Source organism: Ursus maritimus, unplaced genomic scaffold (assembly GCF_017311325.1).
Source record: "Ursus maritimus isolate PB19 unplaced genomic scaffold, ASM1731132v1 scaffold_25, whole genome shotgun sequence".
Taxonomy (NCBI): Eukaryota; Metazoa; Chordata; class Mammalia; order Carnivora; family Ursidae; genus Ursus; species Ursus maritimus.
The window spans coordinates 4,376,268-4,396,568 of NW_024425008.1; the positions used below are offsets into that span (position 1 = coordinate 4,376,268).

The 20,301-nt window shown below is 62.4% G+C and overlaps 1 protein-coding gene across 4 annotated transcripts in view; it reads right to left on the reverse strand.

Moving 5' to 3' along the window:
* Window positions 1-1,875: 1,875 nt before the first annotated feature.
* The window catches only part of EVL (Enah/Vasp-like), a 70,810-nt gene continuing 52,384 nt past the window's right edge, over window positions 1,876-20,301 (reverse strand). Inside the window, exons 5-14 of one of the 4 annotated variants that reach the window (XM_040641437.1) lie at window positions 17,369-17,436; window positions 15,476-15,705; window positions 14,629-14,750; window positions 11,551-11,611; window positions 10,344-10,407; window positions 8,635-8,701; window positions 8,480-8,542; window positions 4,616-4,682; window positions 4,235-4,292; window positions 1,876-2,362 (exon numbers count right to left, since the gene is read on the reverse strand). In XM_040641437.1, the coding sequence (XP_040497371.1) occupies window positions 2,325-2,362; window positions 4,235-4,292; window positions 4,616-4,682; window positions 8,480-8,542; window positions 8,635-8,701; window positions 10,344-10,407; window positions 11,551-11,611; window positions 14,629-14,750; window positions 15,476-15,705; window positions 17,369-17,436 (838 nt within the window). In that variant the 3' untranslated portion in view covers window positions 1,876-2,324. Of the gene's footprint in view, window positions 2,363-2,390; window positions 2,605-4,234; window positions 4,293-4,615; window positions 4,683-8,479; window positions 8,543-8,634; window positions 8,702-10,343; window positions 10,408-11,550; window positions 11,612-14,628; window positions 14,751-15,475; window positions 15,706-17,368; window positions 17,437-20,301 lie in introns of those variants that run through there. The other 3 variants (XM_040641435.1, XM_040641439.1, XM_040641438.1) reach the window with 3 other exon arrangements.

A 20,301-nucleotide genomic window follows, 5' to 3' on the forward strand; every position in this document is an offset into this window, starting at 1 on the left:
CCCCCCCCCCCCCCCCCCCCCCCCCCCCGCCCCGTGGACCTCAGGCCTGCGTGCCTCCTTCCCAGCCAGCCTGGGACCACAGCACCCCTGCTTTCCGCCCTCAGGGACTAAGGCTCTCCATGCTCTGTGGTTAGGCAGTGTCCCCGGGGGTCCTGCCTTTGTGGGTGGCCCCTGCACACCCCGGGGGGGGGGCGGTCCATGGGGCCCCAAAGCCCCTCCTTAGCAGTCTGTCCTCCGCTCCGTCCCTGCTGAGTGCTGCAGACAGCTGCCTCCCCTCAGCCGGGCCCCTGCTCCTGCTTCCCCTTGAGGCCTTGGCCTGAGGGAAGCCCTCCCTGAGCCCCCGAGGATTGGGGCGGGACGGGGTGGGGTCTGTCTCCATGACCAGCTCCCGTAGGACTTGAAGAGATCTTCAGGAATGGGTGCTGCAGGCCAGATGGATGGACGGAGGGTAGACAGGTGGCTGGACAGGTGACTGGCTCAGTGAACTGTAGCTCTGGGGGCAGCAGGCTGGTGTCCTTGGTGATGACCCTGTCCTGACTGATGAGGGCAAGGCTGAAGCCTACAGGGCTGCAAGGGATGGGGTGGGGTAGGGTGGGGTCTTGGTCTCCCGGAGGCTGCCAGGCAGGCAGCAGGAGGGGTGCCTGGGCCCCTGAGCCTGGGGAGGCTGAGGACCGCTTCCTGGAGGGGCGCAGTGGGGCTGTGCTAGCTGACCCAGGAGAGGGAGGGCCGGGAGGAAGGCATGTTGCAGCCCCCCTGCCTGGGACCTGGCAGGTGCTGAGCAAGGACTTCCCGCCCAGGGCTGGGAGTGGCCTCGTGGTGCCAGGCACCCCTGTCCCCTAAACGCTGAGATGGCCCCGGGAAGAGGCCACCGGTGTGAGGGAAGCGCAGCTGCCTGGGCGGGTGGTCCCTCCCCATGCAAACAGGCTGGCCTGAGTCAGGGGATCCAGGAGCACAGCTCCTCCAGCAGGAGGCCTGGGGGCTGCTCGGGGGCTGTCAGGGGAGAGGGGTGTGCTCTGTCACCACCTGCCAGCAACCCCCCACCCCGCCGCCAACCCAAGACGACAGGATTCCCGGGTCTTGGGGGGCAGAATCTGCCACCCTGGGTTAGAACTGCTGCTGCACCCGGCGGGGGGGCAGCCGCTCTGAGATCGGGGCTCAGGCTGCTCACCCCCAACAGGCAAGACCCTCCTACTCCCGTCTTTAGGGTTGTTGGGAGCAATGAGTTGGGGTGTCTAGAGCCTGGCCAGAAAACAGCAGTCCCCTGTTAGCCAGACTGGGGGCCCCCGCCTCATCCCCTCCCCCTGAGCCCACCCCCGACCCTCCCACCCTGGACGGCTGGGCCAACTGCTGTGTCCCTGGGGGCCAGGAGATGGTGCAACCTTTCCAGGCCTGCCCACTGGCTGGGGCCTTGCTCCTGGCCCAGGGGCAGTCCTCTCTGGCTCCAGAGGGGAACTCGCACGGTCTGGGAAGTTCTGGGATGTGCCTTTGGTGGGGGTGCAGGGCAGGGCCATGGTCCTCCCTGGACGACGCAGCCTGCCTTTCGCTTCACCGCTGCCTTGCTAAGTCCAAGCCGCCAGTCCCCGCGCTGTGGTCAGAATGGAGTCAGCCCCTCTGGTGCTCCAGGTGTGGGTGGCACGCGGCCTGGCTCAGGGGAGGGTGTGGGGGGCGACACCCCCCCCGACACCCGGCTGGAAGTGCCTGAGCGCCCCGGCTCTCCCTCCACCTTGCCCTGTCTGCATTCAGCCCAGCTACCCACCAAGGCCGGCCTCTTTCCTGCTGCTCCTGCCCACGGCGTTGTGGGCTTTTACCCAGAAGGGGGCATCCTAAGCCTGAGTGGCCGAGAGCTGGCGTGAGAGACTGAGCCAGAGCCGGGGGTGTGTACAGTAAGCGTTTATTACCACGTGGACACAGACACCGCGGTGCGTGGACAGACTTCACCACCACGACGCTGGGGACGGCTCGCCACTGCCAGCCGAGGTGCTAACAGCATCACCTAGGAGAAAACTCGGAAACCATCTAACGAAGCGCGTGATCTGGGGAGTCCTCTATAGACCCGGAGAAATGTACACTTAAATAGGCAGATATAAAATACAAAAAAGGCGAGTGACCTGGTGTTCTGTGTCAGGTAGAATCTAAAAAAATCCAGAATTGAACTTGTTTCCTCATTTTAATATTTTATCACCGGTTAAGACTTTGAAACGAAGCCCACCCCGGCTTCAGTGGGTGCCTGCGTGTGCTGGAGGCCTGGGGCCGGCCGGGCTCCTCGATGTCCCCCGCCGTCCGCTGGCCTGGTGTCCCGGCGGCGGCAGCCGGGGCCGAGGGCGTTATGAGGTGCTGATCCCGCTCAGCTCCTGCCGGATGGCTGAGGGACAGGACAGGCGGCTCAGGCGCGGCAGGGACAAGGCCCGCCTGGTTCCCCACACCCCTGGGGAAGCCCTTTCTCGTGTCTGCCCTGTTCCGTCTCCTGAGAGCCTCACCCAGGCTCCTGGAGCTCACGAGGCACAGGCTCAGGTCAAGCAGCGCGGCGGACTCTGGCAGACTTTGGGGTGACCGCAGAGCTGCGTGGGCTCTTCCCGAGCCGGCAGTCTGAGGGCGGTGCTGCCTCTGCCAGGGGGAGACTGAGCTGAGGTTTGAGGGGGTGGCGCTCGACCTGCCTCCCGCCTCAGAGCTGGGCACCCGGTGCTGCTTGGGGGACCCGGAGCCCCGCGTCTGGCAGCGGCAGCCCGTAGGGCCTGGCCTTGAGCAGGGGTTCCTCTTGCTCTTCTCCCCAGCGTCCTGCTGTCCCCGCCCCTCCAGGTTCTCCCCCAGACTGGGGCCTTTTGCTGGACAGACCCCACTCGGCCTGGAACCGAAAGAGTAGAGTGCTGGGCACTCATCCAGTATGACGGGGATGCTTCTCGGAGCCCCCACATGGCCTGTGCGTTCCCTCGGGCCTGTCGGCCACAGGCGGAGCCCCGCCCACGAGGCCACTTCCACTCGCGGCTGCGCCTGCCCAGCCCGGAGAGCGAGGCCTGGGACGTGTTTCCCACCTCCTCCCCCGGCCTCCATCCCTGCCTGTTCCCTCTGTAGACAGGCGGGCTATGCAGCCTGCTTCTGGCTGCACCCCAGCTCTGGCCCTGGGGCCAGCTGGCCGGCCCCTCCCAGGTGGGGTCCCCCAGCCATAAAGCAGAGTTAATAGATGGCCTGTGTCTCCTCTCTGGCTCCAGCTTGGCCTTGCTCTTCATTCATTAACTCCTTATCTGCCCAGCCCAGGCCCGTGGGGGGACTGGACAAACAAGAACTGAGCTCGCTCTGCTGGGGCAAGGACAGGGCGTGGCTGGTCAAGGCTCTGGGCACAGGGTCCAGGTCTGGCGGCCCGCACGCGGACTCCCACCTGGCCTCCCCTCTCTCCATCCCCCTGGCATCAGCGCCCACCCGTTTTAGTTCTCAGAGCCCTCTCTTGCCCAGGTCCCCGCTGCTGCCGTGGGGGCCAGGCCCAGCCTCTGGTCCGGTGGGGGAGGGAGGCGGGGTGGGACTGGGCTGCACCTCACTGCTGGGTTCCGGCCTGAGCCAGCTGTGCCTAAACCTCTCCTTTTCCTCTGGCCCCAGACCTGAGCCCGTTGTATCAAAGGCTCTGGCAGGAACCGGAAGGACAGATGTGATCACTGTGACAGGGCCCTGACCTCTGCAGCCAGAGGCTCTTGGAGTGGGAGACCCATGCCTGCTCCCCAAGCCCAGCGCCAAGCAAGCTGGGAACTGCGTCAGACCACAGTGGCTTCGTGGTCCCCGTGACCCCCCCCCCCCCGAAAGGCAGCAGCTGCCCTCATAACCCAAACCCGGGGATCAAAGGCGGCAGAGTCAAGCAAGGCAGTCCGCACGCACGGATACTGAGACCGGCAAGGGACAGACTGTTCAGGTGGCTTCAACTGCCTTGCTCTGGAATGCACTCTCGGAGTTCTCTCCCCGTGCACACATTCCCACGCTCATCCCGGGGCGGAAGCTGGTGAGTGCAGACCGAGCTGCCACCCGGCCAGGGAGGCGCGTAAGGCAAGTCCCCTAACTGAGCCTCAGTCTGCCCGACCAGAGAATGGGGGTGACGTGGTTGTCAGGAGGGAACGGGACAGCATGGAACCTCGGGCGACGGTCTCCTGGCTGGGCCACTACAGATCTGCTGCCTTGCAGCCCTGGGGCGACAGGCCGCCTGCCGCTCCCCCTGGGACCCTCAGTGGCGCCCCAGGGCAGGCCCTGCACTCACCGTCGATGATCTCCCCCTTCACTTTGTGAAGCTCTCGGACCACCTCCTCGAGGATCTCCTGTTGGGAGCCGAACGCAGAGTGAAGGGACAGGAAGCAGAGTCGGGGAAGCTGGCTTTGCCAGGGTCTGTGTGTCCCCACAGGGCAAGGTCAGAGTGGACGGGAGACAGGACACCCCGCCCCCCAGTCCTGCTGCAGAAACCAGGGTCAGAGCAAGCTGCAGTGTCCAGAAGGGCGGACGGACGCTCTCCTGCTAATGACGGGGCTGGGGGCCCGGTGCGGAGTGTGGGCAACCCCTCCCCCCACTGCTGGCTCCCTGACAGCCTTCTGGCCACCCACAGCCTCTGGCTCCGTCGGGGCCTCGCAGGGAAGGTCACACTCACCTGTTTCATCCGATCCAAATCTAAGGCATCCAGGGCCACGTCATTCACGCTCCCCACCGGCTTCATCCTGGAGAGGATGGCAGGGTGCGGTGAGGGGGGCAGCAGGGCCGGGCGGGCGCCCCCCACGTGGGGACAGAGCGTGAGAAGGCAGGCTGGCTGTGCCAAGCCTCCAAGCGCAGGGCGGAGGACCGCGGGCCAAGCACGGCCCTCTTCCCCTCGTCTTTCTAATGTTTTCTGCTTTACCTCTGGCCTCTCTCGAGCTACTCCGAAAGGGTTCTAATGGCCTGTCTCCACCTCAAGAGGGACTCCTGGATCCTGCGACCATACTTGCCAACTCGGGGCTACGACGACGGGGCTGTTTTCTGATCTGAGAGCTCGTACACAGATGCGGCCGTGCAGGTCACATGCCCTCCGGAAAGGACCCCCGGCTACTCCTCTGTGAGGGGTGTGTGTTCCTGGCTAGACTGAGGCTTGGGGACAGCTAGTGACGATGGCATGAAGCACAGTGCAAAATCACAAAACCACACAGTCCGCACTCATCCTAAAGGCATCCACTTCCGACACAAACCAGAGTCCCTGGTGCTGGAAACTGGTCCTAATGTGTAACTTTTCAGGAAACGTCCTTGGAAGTGGTTCTGCTCCTTTGAGGCAAAGGTCTCGGTCACATGGATTGTACTTCTTTGAAAAGCTGCTGAACTAAGGCTGCCAGTTTGCTATTCAATGTCTCTCGTACCGGAACTGTCCCTGGAAAATCCTGACAAAACGCTCCTCTGACCACTCAGCCTCGTAACAACAGGGCAGCGGTGCGGAAGGTTCCACTGTCTGGATCCCGCTTCTCTCCCAGTCGGAGCCTGCGGGGCCGGGGAAATGGTGTGGGTGGGTGACGGACGGCGATGCCCACGCGACACGGCAGGGCCAGCATGGCTGCGGGGGCCCCTCTCTAGGGCGAGAGCAGGCCCGGCCGCTGCGGACGGCAGCGGGGAGGGCGCTCGACAAGCCGGACCAGAGCTACTTCTGGGTGTGTGTCTGATGGAGAGGAGAGGAGACCGCTGTCCTGAAGACAGGGCGCCCCCGGTCACGGCAGCATGACGGACAGTAGCCTCGACGTGGAAACAACCCTGTGTCTGCTGACGAACGGGTGGATGAAGGTGTGGCGTGTACACCGCCACCTGGCCAGAACAAAGGAGACCTGCTGTGTGTGACAAGAGGGGTGACCCGAGGGGCGACGCGGAGGGAAATCAGCAGAGAAAGACAAGCCTGGTGTGGCCTCACTGACATGTGGAATCTAAAGGAGCCGAATGCCTGGAAACACAGGAGCTTGCTGGCGGCCCGGCGGGCGCAGGTGGAGACAGGGAGTTCTGGGGTCGCCTGTGCGGGGAGCTGACTGCAGTTAAGCACATGGCGTCGTACACGTGCGAGCAGCTAAGCCAGTGGATGTGGAAACTGAGGCGGTGGCCGTGTCAGCCAACCTGGCCGCGGGAGTACTTCTCTGCACGCACGCGGATCGCCATGCTGTGCGCCTTCAGCTCAATGTCAGATGTCACTTATGTCTTAACAAAGTTGACAAAACACACCCCTGAGTAAATCAAGTTTAGTGGTCCAGCGCCCAAGCCTGGATTACAAAAAAAAGCAGGGGCGCCTGGGTGGCCCAGTCGCTGAAGTGTCTGCCTTTGGCTCAGGTCATGATCTCAGGATCCTGGGATCAAGCCCCACGTCGGGCTCCCTGCTCAGCGAGGGGTCTGCTTCTCCCTCTCCTCCCAGTTGTGCTCTCTCTCATAAATAATAAAATCTTATTAAAAAAAAAAAAAAAAAGCACAGAAGAACGTTCTGCGCCCCGGCTCCTGGCTGAACTCAAGGAAGAGCTAAGCATGGTTCAGAAGGAGTCTGAGTAACTGTGCATCCCGACGGGGAAAGAGGAGCAGCCGGAGACCCTGGCTCTGCACGGCGGGCCTGGGGGTCCGTGTCTGTTCCAGCAGCAATTTTCCAGGCCACCCGGGCCAACTGCTTCACCTCTCGGGGCCTCAGTTCTCCCACGTGCACACTTGACAGTCCCCCCCCACGGGCACCCCGAGACAGACTGTCGCCACACGCCCCCTTTGGAGCCTTCTGTGAAACTAGAGAACAGACTGGTCTCAGAGGTGGAGAGCCCCAACCCGAGGGGGAACGGCCCCTGACAGTGTCCTGGCCCGGGTGAGGACAGCTGGCAGCCCATCCGCGCTCCACCTGCAGGAAGTGCTGGGCGAGCTGCGCGTGCAGCCCTGGCGGCCCGGCCTCCTCCCACCTCCCGGGGCCCCTCCTTTGGCTCCTGCCCCAGTCTGGTCCCCCTGCCCCTTCATGGCCAGAGGGAAAGTGCTGGCTCAGCACGGCGCCCTGTGCTTCAAGCTCGAGGACTGGGGTCCTGCACACAGAATGAAACCTAGTCTTCCGGCCACGTGACCCCTTCTTTTTTTTTTTTTTTTTTTTTTTTAAAGATTTTATTTATTTATTTGACAGAGAGAGAGACAGCGAGAGAGGGAACACAAGCAGGGGGAGTGGGAGAGGAAGAAGCAGGCTCATGGCGGAGGAGCCTGATGTGGGGCTCGATCCCGGAACGCCGGGATCACGCCCTGAGCCGAAGGCAGGCGCTTAACCGCTGTGCCACCCAGGCGCCCCACACGTGACCCCTTCTGACGCCTCTAAGCTTACCTCCCTCGGCCCTCCCCACCTTCGCCACCTGCTAGCCACGCGGGCCAGCTTTCTGTCCTATGAACTTGCCAGGCTGGTCACAGGGCCTCGGCACTTACCACCTCCTCCAGTGTGGAAGGCTGTCCCCACGCTCTTTGCAAGGGCAGGCTCCTCCTCCAGGTCAGCTCAAATGCCACCTCTGAGACGCCTGCCCCAGCCCACGCGCTAACGCCCCTCCCCAGCGTGGCCTGCCACGCGACCCTGTCTTCCACACGGCACCTCTCAGAACACACGGCTGCCTCGTGCATGGGCTTTCCCACTGAAAACAGGCTCCTTGCTGGCAGGGACGTGCAGGGCCCAGCTCCGAACCTGGCTGACCACCGAGACCTCATTCCTGACACCCGGCATCTGCCACCCGCACTCCTGCCAGAGCCGGGCCCAGCTCTCTCTGCGAGCCCCGCTCTGCTCCGCTCGGCAAAACCAGGCTCCAAAGCCGCCTGGTCCGCGGGAAGAGCGGCTCCCCTCGGTCTGTGTGGGCAGTGGAGGCCTTTCCCACTACAGGTTCCAGAGACCGGCAACTCCAGGCCACACCCGGCCTACGGTGACTGTGCGGCTGTTTGCCTCTCACTTTGGGGGACCGCTCAGTTTTGAATATGCCATCCTGCTCTCACGCCAGCTTTTGGTTTGGGAAATACGGCCAGGGAAACATGGTTTCTCTGGGGGAAGATGGCTCTGTGTGCCAGGGGCAGAGGAGGGAGGGACGGGAGGCCAGTCCCGGGATCAGCTGAGCGGCAGGATGCGGCCGTGGCTAGTGAGCACTTCCTGTGTCCAGCTGCTGCCCACCACACAGCTGTCACGCGACGCAGGGATTAACAGACCTCTTTACGGGGCGGGGGAGAAGTGGAGGCCGGGAGAGGCCACCCGGCTTGCCCGAGGTCACAGCGACCCTGGAGCCGGGGTTCGACGACAGCCTTACTTCACTGCCCTCCCCAGACCCGGGTCTCTCCCTCTGTGAGGGGACAGCCAGGAGCAGGTCTGCACAGCCCCTGACATCCCTCCAGCCCTGCCTTCCCCAGGGCTGGGGGGACAGGCCACCCTTTCCCAGAGCAAATTGTTAGGTGACAGGGCACGGGGCGGGTTTAGGAGTGTTAGTTACGGGCAGGGGACAGAGGAGGCCCCCGAGACGGGGTTGTTCGGTACCTAGAGTGAGGCTGCGCCTGAAGGGGGCTCTTAGCTTCGGGGCTCTTGGCCACAGACGGGGTTCTAGGGCACGGAATGAAACAGACATGTGAATCGCCCCGTCGCCCGCCTTGGCACCACCGGACTCGCAGCTCCGCCTTCCCAGGGCAGCTCACCTGGACAGTAACGAGGACACAGGTTTCTCCACCGAGTTGCTCCGCTCCCAGGGCTTCCGGCCAGCCTCTGTCAATCCATACAGTGGACGGAGAGCCTCAGAGCTGGGAGGACTCTCAGTGGCCACTCCCCCCACCACACCCCAGGCCGGAGGCCCCCCAGCGCTGAGGGCCCAGAGCTGCCTGGCTGGGAGGGTTGGCTTTGGGTGGAGATGAAACCTGGCTCTCTGTTCCCAGTCTCCCTTTGGGCCAGGTGGCCCTTGCAGGGTTGGGGACATCACTGCTGTCACCCTGCGTCTCCCCCCTCGGGACACAGCTCCTATTCCCTCGACCTGGTTGACCCTGACTTGTGGCCTCATTCTGAGTCCTCTCACCATGGTTGGGTCTCTTCTTGGGAGTGTGAACCCAGCGGTCAGGGAACCTCTTAACTGTGACTCCTGGAGTGGACCCGTGACTCCAGCAAAGGGCCAAGTGGGGCAGAGGAAGCCCTTGGCCTGGATGCTCTCAGGGCAGCCCGCGGGCCACATGTCCACCTGCTGCCCCGAGACGCTTGTCTGCTCCACACGCTGCAGCCCCACACCCTCCACGCTCCCTTCCCCCTCGGGCCCTGAAAGCCGGTTTCTCCTTCCGCTTTCTCTTGTAAGTGGTGCTACGTTAATATTTCATTTTACTTCAAGAGATTGTTGGACTCAATTCCCTGACTTTGCAGGATGAGCAGAGAGGCAGGAGAAAAACCCCTAGGGGCCACAGGGAGGCCCCCTGTGGGTCAGAGGAGGGTCTCCCCAAAGCCACACTGTGGGGCACACGCTGGGCCCACAGGCACAAGAGCGGGGACCACATCCAGGCTGCAGGTATGTGGCCTTGAGCAATCGCGTCACCTCCTAAACTGGGAAACACATAACCGTTCACTGGGGTGGGAGGAGTTCGTGGAGTCATTCACCAAGGACCCACGGTGGCAGCTCTGAGAAGGAGGGGACACAGAGGGCAGTCTCACGGGGCGGGGTGGGCAGCCACACCGCCAGAGCATCAGGACCAGAGGCCAGTGCAACAGCCGCTCAGAGCCTCCCTCTGCTGTGGGGGCCGAGCGTGGCCGGCCTCCCCTCTGCTTCCCCCACCATGCTCGGGAGCACGGGCCTGGCTCGGAGCAGGCACCGCGCAAACGTCTGCTGACCGATGGAGCCCGGCCCGGTGGCTTCCTCCCTGAGCTGCAGCTGCGAGGCGCTCCGAGCACATCCCTGCATCCCGGAGCTCACGGGGGCTTCGGGGCAGGGTTTGGGCCGTGTGTCCCCTTACCCGTGACTTCACAAGCATCACTGGGCACACTTCTTCTGAGCACCGCAATGAGCAAGACAGGTCCGTCCTGCCCCTCGGAGCCTGACGGGCCGGGAAGCTGAGCCCTGACGCAGTGTGCTCCCCGCCCCCGTGTGGCAACGAGAGGGCCGGATGGGGCTTATGGTCCGGCCGCTCCGATGCCCTTGGGCCGTCGGCACACCAGTACCCGCTCCGGCTCAGCGTGGACGCCACGGCTGCGCCTGCCCTGGCTCCTCCTGGAGGCTCAGGGCTTCTAGAAGGTATCCGGGAGACAGGCTAGGGCCACCTCACTGGCCCTCACAGCTCGTCTGTAAAGTGAGGCGTCGGGCTGAGTCATCTCCCTGCAGGGGCCCCGTGCTCTAGACCTCGTGCCCGTGGCAGGGTGGGACGGCGCCCCTTACCTGAGGAGTTAGGTGGCTGGCTGGCTGCTCGGGTCCCCGGAGATGGAGAGGTGCTCGGCTCTTCCTGAAACGGAAAAGAAAGCTCTGCCCTCCGAGTCTGCTTAGGAAGGCCAGTCGGGGCAAGGGCAGGGTGCCTCTGACCGGGTCGCAAGGACAGGTCTGTTTCTCACGTTTTCTAAGGAGCCCTTGTATCATCAGCCAGACGAGGAGCACCGTCCTGAACTAGTGAGAACACCTGGTCTTGGTGGGGGCGGGGCTAGCCTGGGGACAGTCAGGGAAGGAGAGGGCTGCAGGGGGACACGGGTCCTGCAGAGCACGGCACACTGCCTCTGCGGCCCGTGACTGAGCCCCACCGGCTCGTGTGGCCGGCGCCTCTGGGGCACAAGCATGGCCTGAGCTCCTGGGGAGCTTTGCCCCATTGTCCACTGGGACTCTTCTGCTGCCCATGGGAGTAGCTGGGCAGGACCATGGCAGGGACCTCCCTTCTCCAGGCCTGGCTCGCATCTCCATGGGCTGCTGTTGAGGACCAGGTGGCAGGTGACCCTAGAGGGGTCTGTGCAGGTGGGCTGCAGCAGGGCAAGGCCCGGGGAAGGAGGTTCTAGTCAGCCCTGTGGGTCAGGGCTGCCCAGGGCACAGCCCCGGTCCTGGTTGTGGAAGACCCCATTCACGTCTCTTCCACCAAGAGAGGAGGACATGGTAAGAATTCATTATCTCTATTCCCAACCAGCCCACAAGTTCTTCAGCGCCGCGGCTGAAGTGAGCTCTAGAACCTAGCTCTGGCCTCCGTGCCCCTCTGCTAAAAGCCCCTCCTGCTGGGGGAGGCAGGCTTGACCGGCGGGCCATGCAGAACCCTGAGCGTCCTCTCCTGGCAGAGGCGAGGCTCTGTCTGTGGGGCCATCTCTGCTCCCGGACTGCAGGCTTCCCCTCACGGCACTCCTGGGCTGCGGCCTGCCCTGACGTGGGGAAGGTGCGAGCTCCGGGGCAAAGCGGTGCTGCTAGATGCTCAGAGAGCACAGGCCTGCCACCCGGAGCGTGGGGCGCTCCGCAGCCTCTTCTGCCCCCGGCCTCCCCAAACTCTCCCTCCTGTGAACCACCTGGTGAAGTTTCTATCACAGGTATGTCCAAATTGGGTGCACGTCAGTGCCCCAAAAGCCCGGTGTCTCCCACCGGCGGGCGCCCAGGGCGGCAAGGGCAGGGGTCTGCTTACCGCTTGGCTTTCGTCCTCCTTTTTATCAGCCGGCTTGTCTGTTTGGGAGGCCGCTTTTCTCCTAACGCAAGGAGGAAAAAGGTGCAAATCAGCTCCTGAAGGTTCTCACACTGACCCAGATGCCTCTGCTGGACACACCCTGGTCCACGGAGGAATCTGTGGTGGGATCTGACCCGTTTGGTGTGAAGGAGGCAACAGAAGGCAACTGTTCGAGCGGCCATGGTGATGCCGAGGTGAGCGTCCAGGCCTGTGCTTGTCCCATGACCCTGAGCACAAAATGGTCTGGGCAGGGAGAATAGGGTCCGGGGGACTTTCCTATTTATAGCACCTGAGGGCTGGAAGAGGTTGGTTTGCACCCTGTCTAGGTTCCCTGGGGGCCTGGGTTTGGCCACATGGCAGCTACGTTCCCAGGACACTCAAGGCCAGGACAGATGGGACAGGGAGAGGTGGCCCTGGTCACAAGTCAGGGCTGGGGGAGCATTCTGTCTTCAGGCTGACTGGCTTAGGGAAGGGAACCCCACTACCTTGTGGGAAGAAGAACGACCTCTTCCTACCTTGGAACTCGGACGTGCAGCCGTGTCCGCCCTGCTCTGGAACACCACTGTGAGCCTGCCCCTCTCAGAAAGGGGAGAGAGCTGGAACTGGTGCCCTCTGGTCAATCTGCCTGCTCCCCACTTGCCTGGACCCCTTCTCTTAGCCTCTGAAGCCCACCCTTATGTGCTGGCCTCAGTGGTCATCCAATCTGGCTAACTCCCACATCTACACGTGCCTTAGTAACCCCGAGATAGGCCCTCGGGGCTCTGCAAGGCTTCCCGAGCTCACGGTACTCGGCACTCAGGAAGTGAGGCTGTCGCAGCCCACGGACAGGCCCGCGGGGAGTCGTTCCTCCTAGAAACCTGGGGAATCCTCCCTACCAGCCTCTTCCTCAAAAGAGTGGAGCCAATTCTGGGACGCCTGGGTGGCTCAGTCGGTTAAGCATCTGCCTTTGGCTCAGGTCATGATCCCAGGGTCCTGGAATTGAGTCCCGCGTCAGGCTCCCCATTCGGCAGGGAGTCTGCTTCTTCCTCTCCCTCTGCTACCCACCCCGTAATGCTCACCCTCTCAAGTAAATAAAAATCTTAAAAAAAAAAAAAAGTGGAGCCAATTCCACCTCTGCTTCGTATTTCAAGTCTGTCCTCATCCTCACTTCGGACACCTAGCGACAGCCAGCAGCACCTCTTCCTGGACAACAGGGGCTCCCCATCACCACTTCGCTCTATGACACTCTGTCCCCACCCAGAGCCAGCCTTTAATTTTCTGAAGCTATGCAGCAGGCAGGCATGCCAGTCCCAGGAGGGCCCAGCACACAGCTCTTGGCCGTGATGACTTTCCTGCCTGTACCCTGCTGCTGGGAGACAGACCTCACCACAGCCCCCCAAAGGAGAGGCACAAACTCTGCGCTTCAAAGAGTGACTCGCTGACCCCTTGTGGGCAGGGTGCACTCATGCTTGTTCTTGGCGGGGCCTCGACTGTCCCACCAGCATCTGGGCGTCTCACTGGCTTCTGGCGACACCGACCTTTTCCTGTCCTCAGGAGCTTCCTCTGCGTTTGGTCTGAACCATCTAGGCCTAGTTGTTATTGTTGACGCAGATTTTGGACTTGGGAAAACATGAATATTTTCTTTTCGCAAAACATCTATTTTTACACAAGGCCCCGCTCACCTCTGAGAAGATGGAGCCCGACGCACCTGCAAACAAGGCTATCTCTGGCAGCCTGACCTTCGGTCACTCTCCTCCACACCCTGGGCTCAGGCCCAATAGGTTTGCTCAGCCTTCCTAGTATTATAACACTGCCCACTCAGCCTAGACGAGTGTTCTCCTCCTTCTAGGCCCTGCGCGTGTGGAACCTCCTCTGTGAAGCCCTCCTGGCTTTCCCCAGGGAGTGGCTTGCACTGGTGTGTAGCCATATTACCCTACGAGCCTCCATTCTGTCATGTGACAACTGCTCAATCTGTCCCTGCTCTTGGTGACCTATGTGTGCCGTGGGTCCACCTCACCGCTCCCTCTGCTGTCCCTGGCCATGTGTGCAGAGGCCCTGGGCAGGAAACGCTGGCTCTGGCCCTGCTGCAAAGCCCCAGACCAACCACCTACGGTCTGGGGCCCTGGGTCTCGGCGTCATCCTCAGAGCTGTGTGCTCTTAATGAGGGGACCCTGCCCCGATCCAGTTCTCATGCAGGCCGAGCCCACTTGGAGGGCAGGGGAAGTACCCAGGCACTGAGAGGAGGTGGGTGGGTGTTGGGTGTCCCTGTTGGAGTGAGGCCCGGGTGCTGCTTCCACCGACAAGAGGAGCATTCTGACAGGCCCAGCGGAGCCATGGCCTCGGCAACCTATGTCAGCACATTCCTGCCGCCACGCCACATTTACGAGGAATGTCCGAGCTCCGCAACCTTCCGAGAAGGAGCTGCCTGGCCTCTCTGCCTGCTGCAGCTTCAGCTGGGGAGTGACTGTGAGGCCCGGTGACAGGCTGATGGCCTTGGGCAAGCTGGAGCCACACCTGCTGGTGTGGTGGTGAAGGGGGTGACCAGGCCCCAGCGCCCAGCCAGGACATGGGTGGAACTCCTATTCCGAATCCCAGGATGGTGTCGTCTGGGCTCCTGCCACTTCAGAAGGCCTTTCCCTGTGCCCTCCACAAGGGCCCCCGCAGGATTGGCCGCGCAGCACGCATTCGCCATGGGCGGCTCTGGGAGGCTCCAGCGCTGACACATCTCATTTATGTTGGGATCTTAAGTGTGGGGAATGAGCCTCTTTCCCCCTGAACCAATGTCCGCGATGATCTCCAAATTTCCCTCTGCTCGGAGCGAGGCTGGTACATGGCGCTGCGTCAATCAAGGAGACGAGGAGGGGCTGAGAGCTGAGAGGATGGCATCTGGGCTTGATGCCTCAGGCTGAGCCCTGGAGAGGGGGAACTGACTGACAGTCCCCTGCTTAGCTGAGCCCAGGTGACAATGGGCCCTGGGGCCGGGCAAGGGCTGCACTTTGATGGTGAGGGGCAGGAGATCCCTAGAGAGTCGCTGAGTCTGGGGGGGGCCTGAACACCCACCTCTTGGCCAGCAGCTTGTTCATTTCTTCCATGAGGCCTCCTCCTCCACCCCCACTGCTCGCCCGGTTGGCGTCAGACTTAGAGGTCCCGCTGGGGCCGGAGCCTCCGGACGCATCTTCTGGCTAAGGGGTAAGGACGCAGCGTTTTAGTCTGGTGTCTGTGGCGGGACGTCCCTAGAGGGGGTACATGCAAACGTGGACGGGATTCCTGTAATGGTGGTGCTGGAAGAGGCCCAAGGCTCTCAAGTCCCATCCCCCCACAGCCCCACATGCGACCAAACCAGAGTCCAGCAAGGGACCAGGATTGGCTGGTCGCCGTTAAGAGACACTGCCCAGCTCTGCTGGCTCGTGTCAGTGCCCTTGCTAAGGTGGGTGTGATGTGACGGGGAGGAGGCAGTTCTTGGGAAGGAAGCCAAATTCTGTCTTGGAGGTGTTGTCAGAACCACTGTCACAGTCAGCTGTCCCGTGGCAGTTCCCCCTTCCAGGCTGCCACAGATGCGTTGGGACAGGCAGCCGGGCACAGTGCAGCCAGCATCTAGGGTCGGAGTGGGAAACAGGAGGGACCCAGATGTGGGAGACCTGGGCCTGAGTCCGAACCCTGCAGCTGACCGCCACCTGGTGGGCCAAATGCTTCCATGCCCGTGCCTCAGTCTCCTCATCGGCAAAGGGGGTGCTTCTCGCCCCGCCCGTGACAGTCAGCGGGAGGGCCAGCAGCAACTGACAGCACTTGGGGCTGCCACAGCGCCAGGCGTCAGAGGTAGCATCTAGGTCGGCCAGGGAAGGCACTGCTCGTTGGGCAGTTAGGAAGAGGACCCCAGGCCGGCCCACCCGCACCCATGGACACTTACCCGCTGGACTCTCCTCAGCTTGGCCCCAGCCAAGGCGGCAGCCAGTCCGGACACAGAGCTCTCGTCGTGGCTGGCCCCCTGTGCTCCTCCGGCTGGCAGGGGGGGTGGGGGAGGGGGGGTGGCTCCCGTGGGCGGAGGCGGGACAGGGGGTGGGGGCGGGGGTGGGGGCCCGCTACAGGAGAGGGGGGCGCTGGCTGCAGATGAGGGGTGCCCCGGTGGGAGGATGGGTCCTGAAAGGCAAGGGTGGGGCTTAGTCGGTCCCTAGTCCCCAGATGCTACTTCCCTGGAAGGAGGGACGAGGGACAAGCTCAAGGTGCTTCTTCCAGGAAGCCCCTGTGGGATGCGCCCAGCCCTGGTCTGTTACTCCTGACCCTGGTCTCCCCAGCATCCTGGGGCTTGGCTGGACCCATAGTGTCACATACTTAACATCCCTTGAGCTCAGCTTTCTCTTGCTCTAATCGTAGTCTTCCCATGGGAGATGAAGTGCTTTGGTGGCACAAATTGTATCTCTTTTTCCTTCCCTGTACCCAGCACCACCCCAGGCACCGGCCCCTGTCGGTCCCTGAGATGCAGCTATGACTGACCCATGGCCTGTGGGGACTGTGGCGGGTAACTGTGGTCGCAGGGCTGAGTGGGGCATACGTTAGGGAACAATGCCGAGTGCTGGGCAGTCCTCGGTCCACCATCCACACAGCCCTCCATCCAGTGCCCAGCGAGCCCCCACCGTGTGGCCAGCACGGTGCCAGGCTCTGGGGAAAGCAGCCACAGGCTCTCAGCTCACGGCCTTGTGAGCAAGCAGGGAGCCAGTCACACAGATGGTCGCATGTCTGTAACGGTGGCAGGATGGCGTGTGCTACTGGGAGTGGGCACATGGCGGCCTACAGAAGAAGGGCTCCAACTGCAGAGTCGGAAGTTGGGAGACTTCCTCAGGGCAGTGGCCACCATGCTGGGATGGTGACAAAGAGCAGGAGTTGAGTCTGGTGAAGGAGGCGTGAAGTCGAGGTCGGAAGAGGATGAGACATGCCAGAGAGGTGCTGAAGGATGTGGAAGGAGCCGCCAGGAGGTTGGCTTGGGCAGGGGTGACGGGAAGGGGTGACGTGTGACAGGGACAGCTTTGCATTAGGAATGCGGACAGTGGGCCAGAGCGGGGCAGGGGGCCCACAGGGGGTCTTGGAGCAGAAGTCTAGCTGAGACGGGGTGCTACCAGGCCAGCGTTTGCCCGACTGGGGGCTCTTGCCGCTGGGCGGGGGATGGTGCTCGGCCTTCCCATCAGCGAACCAGGCAACATTTCCCCGCTTACGGTGCAGGGTGTTGGAGAGAAGAACGTAAACTGCAGGCTCTGAAGGCGCTTGCTGGGCTGGGAGGTCCTGTGCTTACTCATCAGCGTTGCCACTCTTCAGGGAACCTCCTCTGGCCTCCCTGAGCTCAGGTCCAGTCGACGGTTAGGACGATCCAGCACCTCGGCTGGAGGGCTTCTGACTCTCGGGGCAGGCGGGGCCCTCCCGTGTGTGGCCTCACACCTCACCCTGCCCTGGTCGCCCTGTGCGCACCATGATGGTTCCGTGTTCTGCACTTGCTTGCACCCCTGACCGGACACTGAGCTCCCTGGGGCCGGGGCCGCACCTGCCTGGCTCACTGCTGTGTGCCCCGAGCCACGGCCTGTGCCCAGAGCATCGGCTCCGGCGGCAAGTCTGCGGGACCAGAGGCCGGGGGGCAAGGGCCGGGCCAAGCTGATCCCCTCCCCCCAGCTCTGCCCCTCGTCCCCCTGCTTTCATCCGACGTGACCGTCACACACGGAGATCTACGCAGCCAGCTGCTCTTCACGGAGGGCGCGAGGTGCCCAGGGAAGGGGCCGGGCGCGGCGGGACGAGCAGGCCCCAGAGGGGCCCTCACCTGTGGCTGAGGTTCTTCTCTCCAGAGACTCCTGACGCTGCTGCTGGTGCTGCTGCTCCATCACTTGTCTGGAAAACAACAGCAGAGCACGGCTGATGGCTCGGAGCCGAGAACAATGTGGCTCTGTGTCCGGGAGCCCGGGCTGCGGAGTCGGGTCTCCCTGGCACTCCGAGAGCCGCTGCGTGCCCTGGGCTGGGGGCCCCCGCAGCGAGCTCGCCCAGTCCGCCCCCACCCTGTCCACCGGGCTCGCTGTCCTCACTGACGGGCAGTGGGGCACGTGACTGGGCCCAAGTCCCCGAATAGGTGTGTGCTGGCAGCACCCCCTGAACAGTTTCAGGCACACCTGAACAGGGAGCCCCTCATGAAGGCTGGGGCGACCATCTGGCTGAGTGACCAAGCTCTTCCCCAGGCTGGACGTGCTCATCTGGCTTTTGGGGGCCTCTGGCCTCAGCAGACCTGACCTCAGGGTCACCCATTCTTATTACACCTGACTACATTTCCTGGAACAATTTTCAGGCATTGCTGGTTGCCGGGAGAAGTGGACACTAAGGCCGCATGTCCTCATTCTTTTTACCCCAGATCCGGCCGCAGGCCAGGCCTCCGTTAGAGAGCAATGCTATGTGTGCCTCAATGGGCACGAACGTCCTGGCTCCTTAAGGCAGAGTGACCTCGGTGTTCTTGAGGGCAGGTCGAGTGAGGACACCGTCCCACAAATATGTCTACAGAATCCAGGACTGAGATGCCGGGGTAGAAGGGGGCTCAAGGAGTCATGTAGACCCCGGAGAGCGGCCAGGCTTCAGTGGGTGCGAGCCAACTCTAATTCGCTCTGCCGATGAAGCACAGGGTCAAGGGACGTTGGGACACCCACTCCGGGCTCAGGGGCAGAGCGCGCTGGAGGCAAGCAGTGGTCTCTGCAGTGGCAGGGAGCTGGCGCTTCTCTGGTGCGGGCAGCACGCCTGGCACGTAGCAGCGGCTCAATAAGTGCTTCGTGAGGCAGTAAATACAGAGGGAACAATACAGCTGCTTTCATCTTCACGAAAGGTCAGTGATACAGCGCCTCCTCCAGGGGGACCCAGAGTTCACTGCAAAGACCACTGAAAGGTAGTGAGTTTTCTGGCTCCTGTTCTGGGAGCGTGGCTTTGTGAGTATGGACAAGTCACGGCCCTTCCTGGGCCTCAGCTTCTTCGCAGAGGAAGCGTGACAATACGTGTTCAGGGGGCTCTCGGAAGGACTATCTGTGATCCCTACAAAATAATGGAAAAGATCTTTCTGGCACAAAAGGTGTTTGAAAAGCTCCCAGCAGTGCTTGCACCAGCTTCTCTATCCAAACTGCTGAAACATCACACCAAACTCCAACCTTCCCAGCAGGATTCCTATGCTTAGGTGCCCTCAGCAAAATGAAGGCGCTTGGAAATCCGTAAAAATCTGGTGCGGACTTAAGACCCTGTTTGTGAGAGAATACGAGGTTCCTGTGCTTAGAATCAGTATGTTGTGTTCCGCCCCGCGTAAGTCCTCTCTCCCCTGGGCCTTCCTCTGTGTGAGGTGACTGACCAGCAGGGATGCGGGGGAGCAGGGGCCCCACCCTGTGGCCCGTGTTGACTCCTGCAGTCCACAGCCGGGCCTCCAGGGGGCGCTCCGGCCCCCGGGCAGCAGACTGCAGACGGCTCCAGAGGGAAAGCTGGAGTTGGGTGGCGGGTCAAGGTAATGCACAGTGGTGTTTAACCAGTTCTGAGAGATCTGTTTAGGACCCATCTGTTCTGTACGTTCATTTCCGAGTCTGGTGGGGCTCACTCATGCCCTTCTCAGGGTGGAGGCAGCCCCAGGACCTGGCAGAGAGCTGAGCTGGGGCAGATAGGCCGCTGGTCCTGGTTCCGCCTCTAACTTCTCGTTACTTTGGGCAAGTCCTTTCCATTCTCCTGGCTCGTGTGAGGAACGGTACCAGTAACTGGAGCCCTGGAAGGTTAGCGTGAGGAGTAAAACGAGCCCTTCACTGACAGCAACGTGCTATATTCCTGAGAGGCCAGAAGGCAGGCCCACGGGATCAAGAGACCCATGGGGCTTGATAAAAGGACTCTCCCCTGCCCACAGGCAGTGCAGAAGCACATTGCCAGTTTTACCTCATTTCTTTGAGGTAAGCGCAGTGAGAAATACCACTGTTACGTTCCGACGGGAAACTGAGGCCTGGAGCAGGAATCTGCCCAGGGTTACAGAGTACCCCATCAGGGCCAGAAGGCGCCCAGAGGTTACGGAGCCACGGCCTTTACTCCTCAGAGTGGGGGAGAGGCTAGAGGAAAGAGGGCCCCGGAGATCCTTCCACCCAGCCGAGGAGCGGGGACGGGGCCTCCTCAACTCCCAGGCCAGGATTCCACACAGGCCTAGCTGCAGGCCCCTGGCTCGGCCCCTGTTCCGAGAACCTGGGTGGGGGGAGGGCCTGCACCAGGCCCACGTCCTGGACACAGCTCCCGCAGAGCCCAGTTCAGAGCCTGTCAGAGATGCAGAGCCCCTGCCAAGGCGATGGCAGGCTGGGTGCACTGCCTGGCCCTGTCTTCCCTGGCAACGTGACCTGGGGCGGCTGCTCCCTCCTTGGCCACCGTGACTCTTCTGTAACTTCAGGACAATGACACTGGCCCTTCCTCCCAGTTTAAGTGCTTTAGAAGCTCCCTGGAGCGGGGGTGGGTGTTGCCCTACCGCCCACATCCCATGGGAGCTGCCCCCTCCACAGGCTGGCACACGAGGACAACAACACGGCCCTGGCCCAGCCGTCAAAGAGCAGCTGCGGCCCCTGAATGGCCTTCGCGGCCTTTGTCCACCTTCGGCTGAGCTCAGAGGTGAGTTGGCTGGGGTTCACCTCCTCCTGAGAGGCCGTGGTCCCCACCCGAGGCATCCGGTGAGTGAGGGGCAGGACGGGGGTGAGGGGCAGGCAGCACAGGACG